This window comes from Mycotypha africana, assembly GCF_025528875.1.
Source record: "Mycotypha africana strain NRRL 2978 chromosome Unknown BDF20scaffold_1, whole genome shotgun sequence".
Lineage (NCBI taxonomy): Eukaryota > Fungi > Mucoromycota > Mucoromycetes > Mucorales > Mycotyphaceae > Mycotypha > Mycotypha africana.
The window spans coordinates 3054258-3071980 of NW_026515725.1; the positions used below are offsets into that span (position 1 = coordinate 3054258).

Sequence of the window (17723 nt, forward strand, 5' to 3'; positions counted from 1 at the left end):
TCTCCTCACTAAGTTGGTAATCTTCAATGTTGGGACTGAGATAATCATCGTCTTGCTGTTGAACGAGAACCCGAGAACTCTTGAGTCTTTGATGGGGTGAGGATACTTTTCTTGTAGTTTATAATGAAACCCAGTTTCTCTAAATGATGTCTCACCTTCATTGTCAATTGGTTCATTTCTTGTTTCGTTTTTGACAAAATGCAGATGTCGTCTAGGTAGTATATTATTCGAATGCCTTCCTTTCTGAGCGGTTCGATAGCGTATCGCATTATTTTGGAGAATATTCTCGGAGCTACACTTAGACCGAATGCGAGTGACTTGTATCGGTAAATGACATCTTCGTTTTCGAAGCTTAGAAAATCTTTGGAATCGTTGTGAATAGGAACCACTACGTACGCATCTTTTAAATCTATTTTGCAAATATAATCGTCTTTTTCGAGTAATTCGCGTAGGGCCGGGACACCTTCCATCTTGAAATGTTCGACTTGTATGAAAGAATTTAGTTTTTGACAATCTAGAATCGGTCTTCTCTTTGTTTTCTCTTGTATTGTAAAGAATCTCGAGAGGAATCGTCGATCCTGTGTAGGTGATCTTTCTATTATGCCTCCATTTAAAAATTTCTGAACTGCTTCGTTTATATGAAATTGATCCTCTATCGTTGTCTGTTTTTTCGGGTTCTTCCACGGGGTCGGATTCTTTGTAAATTGGATCCTGTAACCATGCTGAATCACCGATAAGGGCCACGGGTGATTTATTACTGTCTTCCAATAACTCAGAAATTGTTGAAGTCGACCGCCCGGGGGTATGTCGTTAATTGTTGTTGTAATTGTTGTGGTGCTGATGATTCCTTGATTTGTGGTACTTGTACACACTTTTGTGTTACTGTTGACTGGGAGGTCTTGTAGTTGTGTGGTCTGTTGATGTTGTACTGTGAGAATTGTAGGGGAAATTGTTGCTGTTGTAGAAGGTTGGGTTCCCCCGTCCCCTTCCTCCAAAGTAGTTTTTTGGTCCTCCTCGGCCAAAATAACCACGTCCTCCTCCTCGATTGTTGTTCCAACTTGAGGAATTTGAATATCCTCCTCGACCTCGTCCATTGGAAGGGTTGGTGGTAGCTGCTCGAAGTATTCGTTGTTGATAGTTGGCTTCGTGGTACATGGCGATAAATTCGTCATCAAAAGCTTCTCGTTTGCTACCCGAATCTTTTGTTTCCAAGTGTTTAAGACTGCGGGGGGGGGGGTAATTTAAGTGCTCTAATGGCGTATTCTTTAGCGTCTTCATCATGCTGTTTACCTTGAAACCAGGCATGAGTCGCGAGTCTTCTGGCACTTTCAATGGCCTCGTCCAAGATTTGGAGTGCTTCTGTTGTTGAGATTTCTCCCGTTTTAAGAACTGAGAGTTGTTCGAAGATTTCAGTTGCTGCTCTTCCGTGTAATCTACTGATTTCTGCTCCTTTGTAGTGAGCGTTAACGACTTGAATCGTGTCCACAGTGTAATGTTTGAGCTTTGGGATGAAGGATTTATTAATCTCTTCTGCGATAGTCCACTCGTCGTGGTGGTATTTGGTAAGGTCACGCTTGTAGCGTTTAAAATTATCTTGATGTTGTTGCTTCGTAATTTTGTCCAAAGAGGAAGAGATTCCCAACGGTAACTCTCGCTCCTCTCTTGCTTGTTGAGTTTCGGTTTGTTCGGGCCGTTTTAACAAGTCGAAGTAATTCGATGACTTCAGCTTCAGTAAATGTTCTTGGTTCATTATTGATAATCGGATCAGTCATAGTTTGTCCACGATGCGCGGCTTAGAAAGATATAGGGAAGAAAGGGAAAACATATTATTATTATCAAAAAAGGAAAATAAAGCGTGGCTCAGAGAGCATGTATCACATTGGAAGCAGAAGTAGAGTCAACTGGGATTCGTTTAGGTACGACAACCAATTGCTTAACAAAAATTGCTTAACAAAAAGTGCTTAACAAAGTGCTTAACAAAAAAGTGCTTAACAAAGTGCTTAACAAAATTGCTTAACAAAATTGCTTAACAAAAAGTGCTTAACAAAAAGTGCTTAACAAAATTGCTTAACAAAAATTGCTTAACAAAAATTGCTTAACAAAAAATTGCTTAACAAAATTGCTTAACAAAAAGTGCTTAACAAAAAATTGCTTAACAAAATTGCTTAACAAAAAGTGCTTAACAAAAAATTGCTTAACAAAATTGCTTAACAAAAATTGCTTAACAAAAATTGCTTAACAAAAAATTGCTTAACAAAATTGCTTAACAAAAATTGCTTAACAAAAATTGCTTAACAAAATTGCTTAACAAAATTGCTTAACAAAATTGCTTAACAAAATTGCTTAACAAAAATTGCTTAACAAAAAATTGCTTAACAAAATTGCTTAACAAAATGCTTAACAAAAATTGCTTAACAAAAAATTGCTTAACAAAATTGCTTAACAAAAATTGCTTAACAAAATTGCTTAACAAAGTGCTTAACAAAAATTGCTTAACAAAATTGCTTAACAAAATTGCTTAACAAAGTGCTTAACAAAAAGTGCTTAACAAAAAATTGCTTAACAAAATTGCTTAACAAAAAGTGCTTAACAAAAATTGCTTAACAAAAAATTGCTTAACAAAGTGCTTAACAAAAAGTGCTTAACAAAAAATTGCTTAACAAAATTGCTTAACAAAGTGCTTAACAAAAAGTGCTTAACAAAAAATTGCTTAACAAAAAATTGCTTAACAAAGTGCTTAACAAAAAGTGCTTAACAAAAAATTGCTTAACAAAATTGCTTAACAAAGTGCTTAACAAAAAGTGCTTAACAAAAAATTGCTTAACAAAATTGCTTAACAAAAAGTGCTTAACAAAAATTGCTTAACAAAAAATTGCTTAACAAAGTGCTTAACAAAAAGTGCTTAACAAAAAATTGCTTAACAAAATTGCTTAACAAAGTGCTTAACAAAAAGTGCTTAACAAAAAATTGCTTAACAAAATTGCTTAACAAAAAGTGCTTAACAAAATTGCTTAACAAAATTGCTTAACAAAGTGCTTAACAAAAAGTGCTTAACAAAATTGCTTAACAAAATTGCTTAACAAAAAGTGCTTAACAAAATTGCTTAACAAATTGCTTAACAAAAATTGCTTAACAAAAAATTGCTTAACAAAATTGCTTAACAAAGTGCTTAACAAAAAAGTGCTTAACAAAGTGCTTAACAAAATTGCTTAACAAAAAATTGCTTAACAAAAATTGCTTAACAAAATTGCTTAACAAAATTGCTTAACAAAAAGTGCTTAACAAAAAATTGCTTAACAAAAAGTGCTTAACAAAGTGCTTAACAAAAAATTGCTTAACAAAATTGCTTAACAAAGTGCTTAACAAAAAATTGCTTAACAAAAATTGCTTAACAAAAAATTGCTTAACAAAATTGCTTAACAAAGTGCTTAACAAAAAGTGCTTAACAAAAATTGCTTAACAAAGTTGCTTAACAAAATTGCTTAACAAAAAAGTGCTTAACAAAATTGCTTAACAAAGTGCTTAACAAAAAAGTGCTTAACAAAAAATTGCTTAACAAAATTGCTTAACAAAAAGTGCTTAACAAAGTGCTTAACAAAATTGCTTAACAAAAAATTGCTTAACAAAATTGCTTAACAAAAAATTGCTTAACAAAATTGCTTAACAAAGTGCTTAACAAAAATTGCTTAACAAAAAATTGCTTAACAAAATTGCTTAACAAAAATTGCTTAACAAAAAATTGCTTAACAAAATTGCTTAACAAAAAGTGCTTAACAAAAAGTGCTTAACAAAAAGTGCTTAACAAAATTGCTTAACAAAAAGTGCTTAACAAAAATTGCTTAACAAAAAATTGCTTAACAAAGTGCTTAACAAAAAGTGCTTAACAAAAAATTGCTTAACAAAATTGCTTAACAAAGTGCTTAACAAAAAAGTGCTTAACAAAAATTGCTTAACAAAAATTGCTTAACAAAAAATTGCTTAACAAAATTGCTTAACAAAAAGTGCTTAACAAAATTGCTTAACAAATTGCTTAACAAAAATTGCTTAACAAAAAATTGCTTAACAAAATTGCTTAACAAAAATTGCTTAACAAAAAATTGCTTAACAAAATTGCTTAACAAAAATTGCTTAACAAAAAAGTGCTTAACAAAATTGCTTAACAAAGTGCTTAACAAAAAAGTGCTTAACAAAAAATTGCTTAACAAAATTGCTTAACAAAAATTGCTTAACAAAAATTGCTTAACAAAAAATTGCTTAACAAAAAGTGCTTAACAAAATTGCTTAACAAAAAAAAAAAAAAAATTGTGAGATTTCGCCTGCCACGTTTTTTAGTTGACGGATCAATCCAAAAAGGAGTGTGTTAATAATATTATGCCATGGATAGAAATTATATAATATGCATGGATCCAAATATGTACAGTATGTATGCAAGCGTGATATTGGACCGGACTTTTTGGCAACCCTCTTGCTTGCAATTATCATTTTCTTTATGCACATTATTGGTCGTACCTACAATAATCTCAGTTTCCTCCGCTTCAGCTCCTAATGTGATAAATGCTCTCAGAGCCACGCTTTATTTTTTATAAATATAATAATAACCAATAAAATCCCTTTCTTCCCTATATCTTTCAAAGCCGCGCATCGTGGAAACAAACTATGAGTGATATCCATAATGATGTAATCAACAACCAGGAACGAGAAACAATCCCCTTTCTTTACAAGAGAAGACGTTGCTAAGATTCTCAAAGAATTTGAAACACAAAAAGAGGAACAAAGAGAAATCAATTACAGAGGAAAAGACCTCCCAGAACGGATCAGGGAAATTTTGGACGAGACACCAACCTCTGATCTCAAAGACGATATCAAACGTTTTAAGAAACGCATCCCCAAGTATAATCACAACGAATGGACCAGTACTCCACAAATCAACAGGGAGTTCACCAACGACCTCAAGAAGTGGAAAGTCGACTCCCACCAAGTCGTCACAACAACCAGTAGACATGCAGAGGAAGCACGAGTCCAAGCAAGAACAGCGACGGAGATCTATGAACTTTTGGAGTCTATCCAAGAGAAATGTATTTTTGCTGACGAAGGAGCAAAGCAAACCTTCATGGATGCTATGTCCCAAGCAGAACGGGCAGCAGTCTTTGGATTTTCCCATGCAAGAGACTTGGATCACGAAGCAAAAGAGCTTAGTGCCAAAGCACTTAGACTACCTGCAAGTCTTCGACATTTGGAACAAGAAGAGGATGCTAGAAAACCCAACATCTTTGACACCGAATTTGTTAAAGAACTCCATGAAGCACGATTTGCACAAAGAGTGCTGTCAGGCGCTGCAAACAACAACACCTACAATAACAGAGGAAAGGGATACAATAACAGGGGCTATGGACGAGGATCGAGACCATTTAACCGGTACCAACATGGAAATTTTCAGCCCAGAGGACGAAGTCGTGGAACATTCGGATCCTCAACGACCAATCAACATTCCACAAACGGCTATGTCGACACTACAACAAGCCAGCAATAAACATAACACCGTTGACTCACATAGACTCAACCAATCCGAGAACCGACCAATCATTCACTACACCTACGTCACCAACTACCACACCACTTCATTCAACCAACACGACAAAGATTAACTATACGATACCAGAGGATGGTATCTTACCCGGTGGCCGTCTTACACATTTCATCAAAAATTGGAAAAAGATTACTTCTCATCCTTGGCCTTTACAGATAGTAGAGGAAGGATACAAAATTCAGTTTATCACCAACCCAATTCCATGGAGAACAGTGCAACATCCCGTCAACCAAGTGGAGCAACAGGAGACGAATCTAGCAGTGGAAAAATTTTTGACAGCGGGAATTATCGAGGAATGCAAAAACCCCACATTTTCAAACCAATTCCTGTCGAAGTTCTTCACAATTCAGGAACCAACGAAGAGACGTCCAATTCTCGATTGCAAAAAATTGAATCAGTTCATTCAGGTTCAGCACTTCAAGATGGAAAGGGTACCAGCGCTGAGAGAATTAATCGAAAAAGGAGATTTTATAATAAAACTCGACTTAAAGGATGCATACAGTATCCCAATTCATCCAGCCTCCAGACCTTATCTGGCATTTCAAAACCAAGGAACAACGTACACTTATCGAGCTCTAAATTTCGGTTTGAATACAGCTCCCAGGATTTTCTCCAAGCTACTAAGATACGCTTTAGAACCAATCAGAAGAGAAGGGATTCGGCTAGTATACTTTTTAGACGATATCTGCGTTCTGGATCAAGACAAAGAGCAGTTACAAGCATCAGCAACCAAGATAATGAGACATCTAGAGTCATTAGGATTTCTAATAAACAAAACCAAGAGTGTACTAACTCCAATGCATGTCCAAGATTACCTAGGCTTCACCTTCGACACAAAGCGGATGACTATAAAGGTACCGGAAAAGAAGCTTCAAAACTTAAGACAACGCCTGAAACAAGCACAACAGATGACACCCAGAACATGCAGATGGATGGCGGGTCTGATGGGCAAGATGACAGCTATGATTCCGGCAATGCAGGAAGCTCTCCTTCACATTCGATACTTACAGAGGGATCTGACAAGAATCTTACGAGGTCACTATCACAAGAATCTTACGAGGTCACTATCAAAAGTGGGAGACGGCATTTCGTTGGTCGAAGGAAGCGGGAGACGAGATACAGTGGTGGTTGCAGAATCTTACAACAAAGAACGGAAAACCCATCAGACAGATCCAAATCAAAGTCCCCACAGTGACAATATACACAGACAGCTCGGAAACGGGCTGGGGAATAGCATCAACATTCATGAAGACACATGGATACTGGACGGAGGAGGAGAAACAGTGGTCCATCAACGTATGAGAACTGATGGCCATTTATTTTGCTCTGAAGCTCCATGCGCCAAACTTCAGAAACAAGACGATAAAAAATTTCACAGACAACAAGACGTCTATCAAATACACAACAAAGGAAGGCGGTACTGCATCTCCACTGCTTCAGGAGATTGCGATAAAGATTCAGGAATTATGCAACAAGTTCGGGATAGAAGTAGATTACCAGCATGTGAAAGGAATATTGAACACAGAAGCGGATCTCTTATCGAGAAAACAGGTACCGGTATACGAGAAAAGCCTCCCCAAGAGAATAGTAAGGGAATTGAAACAGGTATGGGGCCCAATACGAGTGGACACATTTGCGAGCAGACACAACCGACGATTCCACCAGTACTACAGCTTGAGACCGGACCCGGAAGCCCTGGCGGTGGATGCCTTCCAGCAGATATGGCCGAAGAAGACAGCTTATTGTTACCCTCCATGAAAACTGATACCCAGGTCCTTCGACTCATCAAAGCACAGCGGTTAGAAAAGGTGGTCCTTATCACACCAAACTGGCCAACCCAGTATTGGTTCCCAATGGTGATGGGGATGAGACAGCTAGCAAAACCAAGGATTTACCGTTCTCAATCTCTGGAGTTAGCCGCCTGGCTCTTATCAGGCAAGCCATACAAAACCAAGGCCTAGGCAAGGAAGCAGTAACATATATTTCCGAGAGTACTAGAGGAAGTACATCAAAGATTTATGACACTGGATGGAAAAAATGGGTTGAATGGTGCCAAACAAGAGGTCTCAATTGTCAAGAATACAACATCAACAATGTAATCAATTTCTTAGTTCACAATAATCAATATAGTCCCACACACCTCAACACTCTACGCTCATCCATTGCATCAGTGTTTAAATATATTCATGCTGATAAACCAGCCATAGCGTCAAATAAAAAAGTACTCCATTTTTTTGCAACCAAAAGACGCAAAACCATCAAGATCCCCAAGCCTCAACAACTTCAAACATGGAATACTGATTTACTCGTCAACTACATAAGGAAACATTGGCTTCACAACAACACTCTACAAATCGAGACACTCCAACAGAAAACTATTGCATTGTTATGTCTGGCAACTATGGCACGACCAAGATCGGATATGGGCCGATTACAACATCGAGATGTAAGGTTTCAGTATGGGGATGTTCAGCAATTGGAAAGTGTCACTTTACACTTCCGCGAAGCCAAAGAAACGCAAGTAAAGTCGGTTACCTTGGGAATCATCCAAGACAAATCTATATGTCCGGTAGGCACACTGCAAGACTTTATGATGAAGACGAAGACCTTGCGGGAAAATCTACCAGAAGAACATACCTTGTTCTTGGCGTATATCACAGATAATACAAAGGTTACATCTATTCGGCCATCCACTTTAGCTGCATGGATTAAAGACATTATGAAAAAAGCAGGAGTTGATCCCCAGTTCAAAGCACATTCTATTCGATCTGCCGCGAGTACCAAGGCAGTAGAAAAAGGAAATGCCATTCAAGATATCAAGACACATGCAAACTGGAGTTTAAACACCAACACTTTTGAAAACTTCTATTACAAACCAACAGCCGCTGCTTCTACTAGTACAAAGATCACCAATTCAATTTTTTCTACGGAAAACCTTATCACATTAGGAGCTGAAGCGGAGGAAACTGAGATTATTGTAGGTACGACCAATAATCAAGACGTTTCCGAAGCGGAAGCGAGTAATGTGATACAGACCCACCCGTGGTATAAGTTCTGGTAAACTTATGCTTACTTAGTTTTTAACTTAATTTTAATTAATTTAATTTTTTGTTTGTACTCATGTCTGCATGAAAATTTAATTTAGTTTACGCGTATAAATAACCATGTTAATCATTGTGTTTAGCACTTTGTGTAGCATTAGTTTTTTAGACCTGTTAAGAGGCAAGCATGAAAGAGCATGTATGTGGGCAGGTGGGGTCAACAAAAGTGAGTAAATTCAGTGTTTTTTTGTAAACCAAGCTTCTCTTTATATTATTCTTCTTGGTGGCTGCAATGACGAGCAAGACAAAACTAGTTACTATTTTACACCAATGTTTTACATGCCAAAATGCATACAGCACCCCACAATCCCTTCGACAACACTTACGAAAGCACAGTATACTATTGCCACATCGAGTAACAGGGATTAGACGATATGATAATGATGAATATACCTATATTAAAGCTACCCGCTCACACGATGACATTGAGAAGCACTTTGGCTGCCCTGCTTGCATCGCTCATTTTATGGAAATCGGCGAGTTAAAGACACATTTTTATGCTAACCACCCAGAAACACTACCAAAACAATCACAGACGATATCACAGGAAGAGCCAACGACAGGGCAACAACAAAGCCACAACAACCAGGACAAGCCTAAGAAACGTCACTTAAGCAATGCCCTTACAACTGAGTTGTTGGATCCATTATGCCTATCTTTTCCGCCTCTTGATCACGATGACCATTTGTTGGTACAAAAGTTCGATGTAACAATGGCGTTTCATAAGCTGCAGCTTTCACTATGTCAACACAAATGGAAATTATCACTCGAAAATCACATTCACTTGGCTTTGGCTGCCACCCACATTTTGCTATTGTCCCGTAATCAGTACCCAGAGGATTTATCACCCTACTTCAACAATCACAACCTCGAAGCGACTATCAATGAGATAGAAACAAAATATGGCATTAAAAAGCTCCAAATGTCAATGGAAACGACTACCAGCATGATCGGCATCGCCCAAGCTCTTGCCATGGGAATAATCAGTCGAGATAAGGCGACTGCAAAGTTTTTGGATTTGGACCTCCCCTCTAATGAAAACAAGTTCAAAAATTGCATAATCGACCTAATTCGGAAGCTTCCTCCTGTACCAATTGCAGAAGATATCAACGAGTTGGAACTTAGCACTCGATATGTTGATCCTTTTTTGTCCGGTTTATTTGACGATCCGGACGAGGGCATATACCTACGGTGGACCAATGAACTGACTTCAGAAGCCCGAAAGCACGAAGACTTATCAACAAAACGTCCCGATATATGTCTAAGTCGTTTACATGGGATGACATGGGCGTCGAATTATGGTTATGGGGAAGCTAAGTCAGCTGCTCAAGGTGGTAGCAATTATTTGATTTGTCAGGATCTACTTCGCGTTGGTTTATTCTGCAAAAATGCTCTTGACGCACAAAACATGGAAGGTGTACTGGGCCTACAGGTAATTGGAAGAATGATTACGTTTTACGTCTTGGTTTTGCCGTCAACAGGACTTTATGTCATGTACGAGTTAGAAAAAATCAAAATTCCTAGCTGCTTGGATGATTTAACCAAACTTATTGTGGATATGCCTCGCGTTTGTCGCGTACTTGAAACCTTCAATGGCATCTGCAAACCATCAGTCCATCCAGCAATGACAAGCCGAAACCGCCCAACGATCACCACCTCTGCATTTAATGGCATTTTTTCACTATCCCAAAGTCGCAAACGACAATGCCATTTGAAATATCAACATAATTAATAATAATTCAAAAGTAAAATTAACTTATTCGATCTATGTGGACTTTGCCGTGTTTTCTTTTTTTTTATTGCTGAGCATTCTGTTAAAAATTTTGTTAGGCATTGCTAAGCGTGTTGCTGAGCATCAGTTTTGTACAACCAGTAAGAAGAAATTATGTTAGAGCATGCATGTAGGCAGGCTGGATCAACAAATGTGAACAAATACAAACATGCTTTCATCATGACGCCGTTACCTCTACTCCCACGTGCTTAACAGATGCTTACCAAACAGCCTAACAAACGGTAAATTTGAGCAAAATTCTTATCGACGAACAGCGTCTAAATTTGATATTTCCATTTGATGAAACCGAGGACACGGCTAACATTTAAGTATTTATTGAAAGAAAGAGTTTTGATGAAAGTATAAAGGGAATACTTAACTCTTTTTGCATGTGTTTCAATGATGATCAATCTTGCAAACCTTCTGTTTGCTGTCCTTTCTATTTTTCAACATCTAATAAACTTAATTTAAACCTCTTCATCTAATTGTAACACCTCGCGTTTACGCTTATCAACCAAACCCACAAACACTGAATATCACAGGAAATTTAACCTTTTTCTGAAAAAGTCATATCTGCTTATCTTTGGGCGAGAACATAATACCGTTGGCAATCAAGCTGCATAACTTTTTCAAAATGAGTGTACACGTTTATTTAAATTGTCTAACCACTTTTATTCTACCTTGTCTTTTAGAAACAATATGGGCATTAGAACTAATAAAGCTTTTTTATTGAATAATTGGAACAAACTACCAAGATTGGGAAAATAGAAAAGAAATGGCACGAATAAACAGCATGATATGGTACTTTAGATGGATGAGTTCAACTTTTATAAGTTTATTATTTTCATTCACCAAATCAAGTTCCTTTCTACGTTTCAAAACAACTAACTCCTCAGTTTTTACCTCATGTCTTTTTAGTGATAGTACCTTTTCTCTTCGTACGATTTCACCTACCAAATGCTTGTTACGTTCTGTGTTAGAGATAACACCATAGAGAGAGATTCCTATCAGTATTACTGTTGTTGTGAGACAGAGACATATCTGTATCTTCATCATTATCACTGTTGCTTTTTTGTTGCTTTTTTGTTGACAAATTTTCATATCATTATTACTGTTGTTTCTTTTTTTTTTTTTTTTGCAGAAGTTCGAATAATTATGGCACTTTGACAAGTACAGCTGTTATAATACCCGTCTTCAACCAAGCCAACATTGTACTCCGCCTCATTGTTGTTTAAAGCGATAGGCTTTTTTGTGCATGATAAGGTATAGTATGTTTTATGATTTTGCAAAGGGGAATTTACTGGTCAATTCAAAACGACAGGTATTATAAATAGAAGTGTTGTGATCTAGTCTCATACAATCTTTATAATTGCATTAAATAGTTATAGACAATGGTAAGTTTTTGCTAAGGACGAGGGTTATAGAAAATCTTAAATTGACAAACAAGACAACGATACGATAATAAATTAAGAAAGTATTCGTTGAGCAGAGTACTTTTCCTTGGAAATTCAATTGTGACCTGGAATACAGTAGGATAGGGAGGGGCACACGATAAGTTGATATGATAACTATAGTAGATGCATGGGACGGATCAATTTTTTTTATAATAAACAATAACAAATAGATGCAGAAGGACCAAGTTCATTTTCTGACGAAGATAACAGCAGAAATTACAAATAAACTACACAATTACTTTCTGATAATTACAATAAAACAGTTCGTGTAACAATGATAGCACTTGTTCATGTTTTTCTCAAAGGCAACCACAAGCCATAGCACGTGATTAAAGCTTTAGACGAATCGTTTTGTATATGCTTTTAATGGGGCCCATACAGTACAGTGGGCTATACATTTGTTGTATGTAATGATACAGTGCGAAAAGTAGGATTGAATAATGATGGATTACGATATAAATGATGAATGCATAGATAAGATGTGACGGGAGAAAGTGTAATAAACTCATCCTAGCTGGCGTCCGCATTGATCACTGTTGTAGTAGTTACCGGTGCTGCTGAAGTTGCATTCAATATTGCAGATGTGTTGTTAGTCATGTTTGTAACAGCCTTCGTTACAGTTGCTCCACTTATCGATGTCGCAGCCAATTCAATTGATAATGAATCAATATTGTTACTTAATATTAACCCTCTCTTCTTCCTTTCCTCTTCTCTGTTAATAGATTTTGCTCTTATTCTATTCATAGCTTTCACAGCACTGACAGCGCTTTTAAACGTACGACGAGCGTTAAAATTCTCAATCACTGTATCCAACAGATCAATCTCCTTTGCTTTTTGTCCGGTCATCCATCCATCCTTTAAAGCTGCTGAGGCCGAAGGTCTATTGCGAGGGTCCAATGCAAGACATTTCCGAATAAAGCTGCGGGCATCAGACGATATGTTTCGCCAATAGCGGTCGTGAAATTCATACCGAGCGTTTGTTATATCGTGCATCATTTGAAGGTTGTCTTCAGCTTGGAAAGGTTGGTAACCGCAAAGTACTGTATACGTTATCACACTATTTAGTTGGATAAGACGTTGCTTGTAATCGAAAAGATCTCTGTGTATAGATGATTTATGCTATTACATTCTTTACCCTACGCCCCAAATATCCACAGGAAAGCTATAAGGCTTCTTTGAAAGTACTTCGGGAGCTAAAGAACAAAACTACAAGCGTAAGTGGCATATTTTTCCTACTTGACGCTCAACATTTCTTGGTTTTTGCATACCAACGTAACCCGGTGATCCGCATACAGTTTGCACTGCTAAATCATCATCCTTCAATTCCTTAGCGATACTATGTATTCACACATGCTCTCGTAAGTCAAATTGTACTTAAATTCTACGCTGCTTTACTTTTTTCTTTTCCTTACCCAAAATCGCAGATAACTAATTCTGCTGTACTATCTGGAGTTTTAAATAACAAGTTTTCAGGTTTCATATCTAATTCAAGTACCATGGGCAAGAAATAGAAAACTGTTAGCCAAATTGCATGCATGCGCTATGAATATTCATGCAACATCTCTAATAGGAGCCACTCTCGTGCTCAACGTTATCAAACAAAGTGGAAGTGTATACCTCTGTGAACGATGTTGTGCTGATGGAGATATTCTAATCCTTGCAAAACAGATTTGATGACAGCAATAGCATCTTTCTCAGTGAATTTGCCTCTTTCAAATAACCGTTCAAAAAGTTCACCACCGGTAGCTCTACAACGTAGAGGTATACAAGACGAAAATGTTAGCTTTTATCTTGTGTTCTTCGCTCTTTTTTTTTTTTTTTTTTTTTTTTTTTTTTTAAACAAACGACAGAAGCTGATCCGCTGTGTTTATTTACAATTCAAATACTAGATAAAACTTCTCACTATGCAAAAAAACGAAGAATTTGCAAAGTTAATGACGATTGAGGTTCGAAAACAGGATTAACGATTTTACCGAGATTCAAACCAATCATAAAAGCCTATGATGTTAGGATGAGATAGACCCTTTAATACGTTCATTTCTCTGTGGACAATCTCAAATCGATTCTTGACTTTCGACTTGGGTATGATTTTGATAGCTACTTTCTGATGATCAGAGTGTCTGGTCGCCTCTTTGACATAGCCGTAGGATCCACTTCCTGTAATAATACATATTTTGCATAGTGATTGCCTGTCATTAAAATTGCTCACTTGAAATGCTGTCTCAAGAGTTGATATCGTTACCTAGCTCGTCTCCAAAATTATACAGTTTCTTCCTCTCATACGATTCTGGTTGAGGCACCCCTCCATGAACTATTGTATTCAATGTCTCTCGAAATCCCATTTGATTTTTATGTAGCAATATTGCAAAAGATGTAGAAGAATAGTAAGAAGAGAAGCAAGGGAAGAAAGATGTTGATAGTTCGATTAAAAAGAAAAAAACGAACTTTAAATTAAATGCACTATTTTTGGTAACTGGTCGTAGCTCTCCCCAAACTGCTTGTCGCCGCACCACACCACGGGAACGACTCATTTATTTTTAAAGAACGCTCATCTTCAAATCATTATGATTTTGATGCTAAGCTAATGGATCGCATTAAAAATTGGAGAGGTCCATGAGTATGGATCTCTGCAATCGACGGATTATTCAAGACAGTATTAACACATGCTCAACGTAAGCCGCCAACTATAATTATACACACAATGGAGCTTGAGTGTGTAACCTTTTTAAGCTTGCCAATATATGAGAATATAGCTTTCATCTACAGGGCATTTAAAGCGATGTAGCATCTGTTACATGATTCAGCAATGTTTGACGTACAGCAGCACTTATACAGTGCGTAAAACAATTTAAATCAAACAAATATACTACGCGTACTTGTACCTGAATAACAAAGAAGCAAAAGTAGAAATCCAGCATTAAATTTTCAGCATTTTAATCTTTTTTTTTTTCTTTTTTTCTAACTTAAGCAACATACAAAGAAACGCTCTTTTATCCAAATTCATACATGTCAAGTGAAGTTAACTGCATAGCACTTATTGGCAAACAAGTAAATGGCAGACAGTTTTGTTGAATGTTAAGCCATATTTGATTATTGACATCTGGCTTTGTAGAGCAATCCTTTGTACATCAAAAACTTCAGCACATCGCATCCCGATCTTAAATACCACTACATTGCACACACTTCAATTGACGTGATAGAGGAAAGAGGTACAACTGCTTTCACTTGCATCTACAGTGTATTGAGCGCTTGACTCTTCTAATTTGCCAAAGCTTGAATTCTGCTCGATTAGTGTCCAATGGACCCAAGAACCTCGACTTGTACCTTGGTCTATTATATGCCATGGAAGATTTGGCAGTGTAAGGCGAAAGAAAACTCATGGGGAACAATTTTGAGCACTCACAAGACTTCTAACTATGGTATAGATATGGGTACATAACCAATACCAGAGTTAAAATTGTAGTAGTTGTCTCTGTTACAGACGGCATTATACGTGATGCAGATATGAAAGCGGTACTTTAATACTCTACAAACAATTTTAAGAAAGGAGGATGGTTCTAACCTGTTCCCATCGTTTTGTTTCTAGCTATTTCGTAGAATCCATTCAGCTTACGTGGCGACGGTTTGTAATCCATTCTATAATATTGATTTTCAAAAATCCATTCAAAGTAAAGCCTTTGCACGTGCCATTGAAAACATTGGAATGAATGCGAAAACAACCTTAGATATCTGATCTGTACAGACTGTGTTTATATTTATACCGTTTTTTTTTTTATGAAATCATTTTGACTGTAAAAATAGATAAGGTACAAAAGATGCGTGCAAATTTTAAATAGTAATAAAGATGGTTCTCAATCTTTCTCCTTGACTACCTTTGCTGCTTCCTTTTCTGTCGCTTCTTTACCACCGAACCTAGTATATCCAGAGATGAAAGGCGTATCAGTATCACAAACCTCATGTGTAGTACTCTATCACTGCTTCACGGTTATACTTTACTTGTTGTACTTTAGAAATCTGTAACCTTGGTTTAATTGGGCTACTTCATTTGTAGCATGGCATGCGAACAGTAAATAATTGACAGGCTTAACAGCCAAAGCAAAACGCATGAATAGACCAGAGTAAATACATAAAGCTATTATAATGTAAAGCAGATGATGAACATTTCAGTAGCTGTCGCCCTTTATGTTTTTGGTAAATAGCAAAAGATTACCTAACGTCATATTTCCTGAAATTAGACTAGGATCCTTTTGTGAATCTGCGATAGCAGCTAAGGGTAAGCCCCAGTTAGCGACAGGTCCCCAGAAATGCTATCATCAAAGAGTCACGTCAATTACTACATCCTATACAAGTGCATAACGTCTTATAATATACTTTGATACATTACGGTACTGTAAACAATCAGTGAAAGCAAAGAAGGTCAGCGTCGTGTACAAAAACATACCAAACACACAATAGCATTTACCTCATTAAATAGTTTCTGAATTCCTTTGAAGCGATTTTAGACACAAATCTGTTGGTTATTGAACTGGAAGCCTGTGACATTTTTCAATAAGTGATTTTTGAAAGAGTTATTGGAAGATGAAGAGAGATAAAAAACCAGCACGAAAATAGAACTCTTAAATGATTTTACCCCACTTTTTTTTCTTTTTTTCTGTTTTCTTTTCCCGTTCATTCGTTCAAAAGCAGAAAAACTTAAAACCTTTTACTATTGGATTATAACTCATCTTTTCATCTTCATTTACCAACAAAGAGCTTTTTTTTCATATTCCGTAAAACATTAAATGAAAATGGGAAAAGCATTCTACCTTATACATATACTTCAACGTCTAAATATACACAGTCAGTATCGTCATCTTCTTGTGCCTGGATCTCCATTTCCTAAAACCCAGCGAATACGTCCAGTAGTGGATCCAAAGACAGGTTCATATCGATGGCTTGTAATAAACTCTACAATGATCCAAGCATTCACAATAAAGAAGAATAGACCGCATATCCACAGTTGCAAAAATGTGTTTTGTCCTCGAAACTCAAGTTGATACGCGTAATTCAACCAAAATGCCTGTGTACAACATAAATCGATGAGCTTCTTAAGTTTGTTTCTACTGCAACAACATGTTACCTGTCCCGCAACCCATGCTATGAGTAAAGCCAACCCTTTCCATTTGAAGTGCATCTTAGTTGACGGTAAAACGATGGGTAAAAAGCATATATACCACATAAAGTACTAAGAATAGAAGGCAGTTCTTATCAATGTTTTCTCTTCTCTATTTGTGGACTTGAAAGACAACGTTTCTGATTTACCTGAGATGTTACTACCTTATTGAAGGTGACAAATACGAACGTTTGTATAAAGCAGGCAAAAAAGGTATCTTTGCCAAACACAATACCCGTGGTGATAACCAGCATGAATTGCGGTAAGAATGTAATTAACCCCATCCAAGCATTCTTGTTCATCATACTAAGATACATTTGATAAAACCAAACTGAGAAATTGTGGCGATGATCTTCTCTGGTTACATGATACAGGTAGGTGTGTTGCAAGAATTCATCACCAAATCTAAAACAACAAGCAAAAAAGCTGTTAGAGAATCCTCTGTCATGTTAAGGCAGGTCCTACAACCATAGCTGTGACAATCATAGTTCTTACTTATAATACATCCATCCCGTCAATAAGAAAAATACAGAAGCACTGATAAAAGCAAACATAATTCTGAGAGGTGTTATAAACTCGATCAGAAAAAGGAAAAATCGACACAGCCTGTCTTTTTCATTTTGCCTTGTCTTTTCTTTCAATGTATTCTTCAGATTGC

At 36.8% G+C, this 17723-nt stretch overlaps 4 protein-coding genes across 4 annotated transcripts; 2 read left to right on the top strand and 2 right to left on the bottom strand.

The window, feature by feature from the left end:
* Nucleotides 1-8920: 8920 nt before the first annotated feature.
* Nucleotides 8921-10420, top strand: BDF20DRAFT_904303 (uncharacterized protein; the record flags this gene model as incomplete). Its single annotated transcript, XM_053083010.1, has 2 exons — nucleotides 8921-10103; nucleotides 10170-10420. The coding sequence occupies 2 exons, from the start codon at nucleotides 8921-8923 to the stop codon at nucleotides 10418-10420; spliced, it is 1434 nt and encodes a 477-aa protein (XP_052941166.1).
* Nucleotides 10421-12423: 2003 nt separating this feature from the next.
* BDF20DRAFT_813040 (kinase-like domain-containing protein) lies at nucleotides 12424-14255 on the bottom strand (the record flags this gene model as incomplete). Its single annotated transcript, XM_053076854.1, has 7 exons — nucleotides 12424-12970; nucleotides 13049-13106; nucleotides 13182-13249; nucleotides 13326-13395; nucleotides 13531-13661; nucleotides 13887-14070; nucleotides 14156-14255. 7 exons carry the CDS (start codon nucleotides 14253-14255, stop codon nucleotides 12424-12426), a joined length of 1158 nt encoding a protein of 385 aa, XP_052941167.1.
* Nucleotides 14256-14844: 589 nt separating this feature from the next.
* BDF20DRAFT_847193 (Sedlin) lies at nucleotides 14845-15675 on the top strand. Its single transcript, XM_053079789.1, has 5 exons — nucleotides 14845-14961; nucleotides 15026-15122; nucleotides 15206-15272; nucleotides 15339-15426; nucleotides 15500-15675. The coding sequence occupies exons 1-5, from the start codon at nucleotides 14920-14922 to the stop codon at nucleotides 15644-15646; spliced, it is 441 nt and encodes a 146-aa protein (XP_052941168.1). The 5' UTR covers nucleotides 14845-14919; the 3' UTR covers nucleotides 15647-15675.
* A 230-nt stretch (nucleotides 15676-15905) lies between these two features.
* BDF20DRAFT_811920 (mitochondrial pyruvate carrier) lies at nucleotides 15906-16455 on the bottom strand (the record flags this gene model as incomplete). Its single annotated transcript, XM_053076735.1, has 4 exons — nucleotides 15906-16045; nucleotides 16124-16220; nucleotides 16298-16301; nucleotides 16376-16455. The coding sequence occupies 4 exons, from the start codon at nucleotides 16453-16455 to the stop codon at nucleotides 15906-15908; spliced, it is 321 nt and encodes a 106-aa protein (XP_052941169.1).
* Between the last annotated feature and the right edge of the window lie 1268 nt (nucleotides 16456-17723).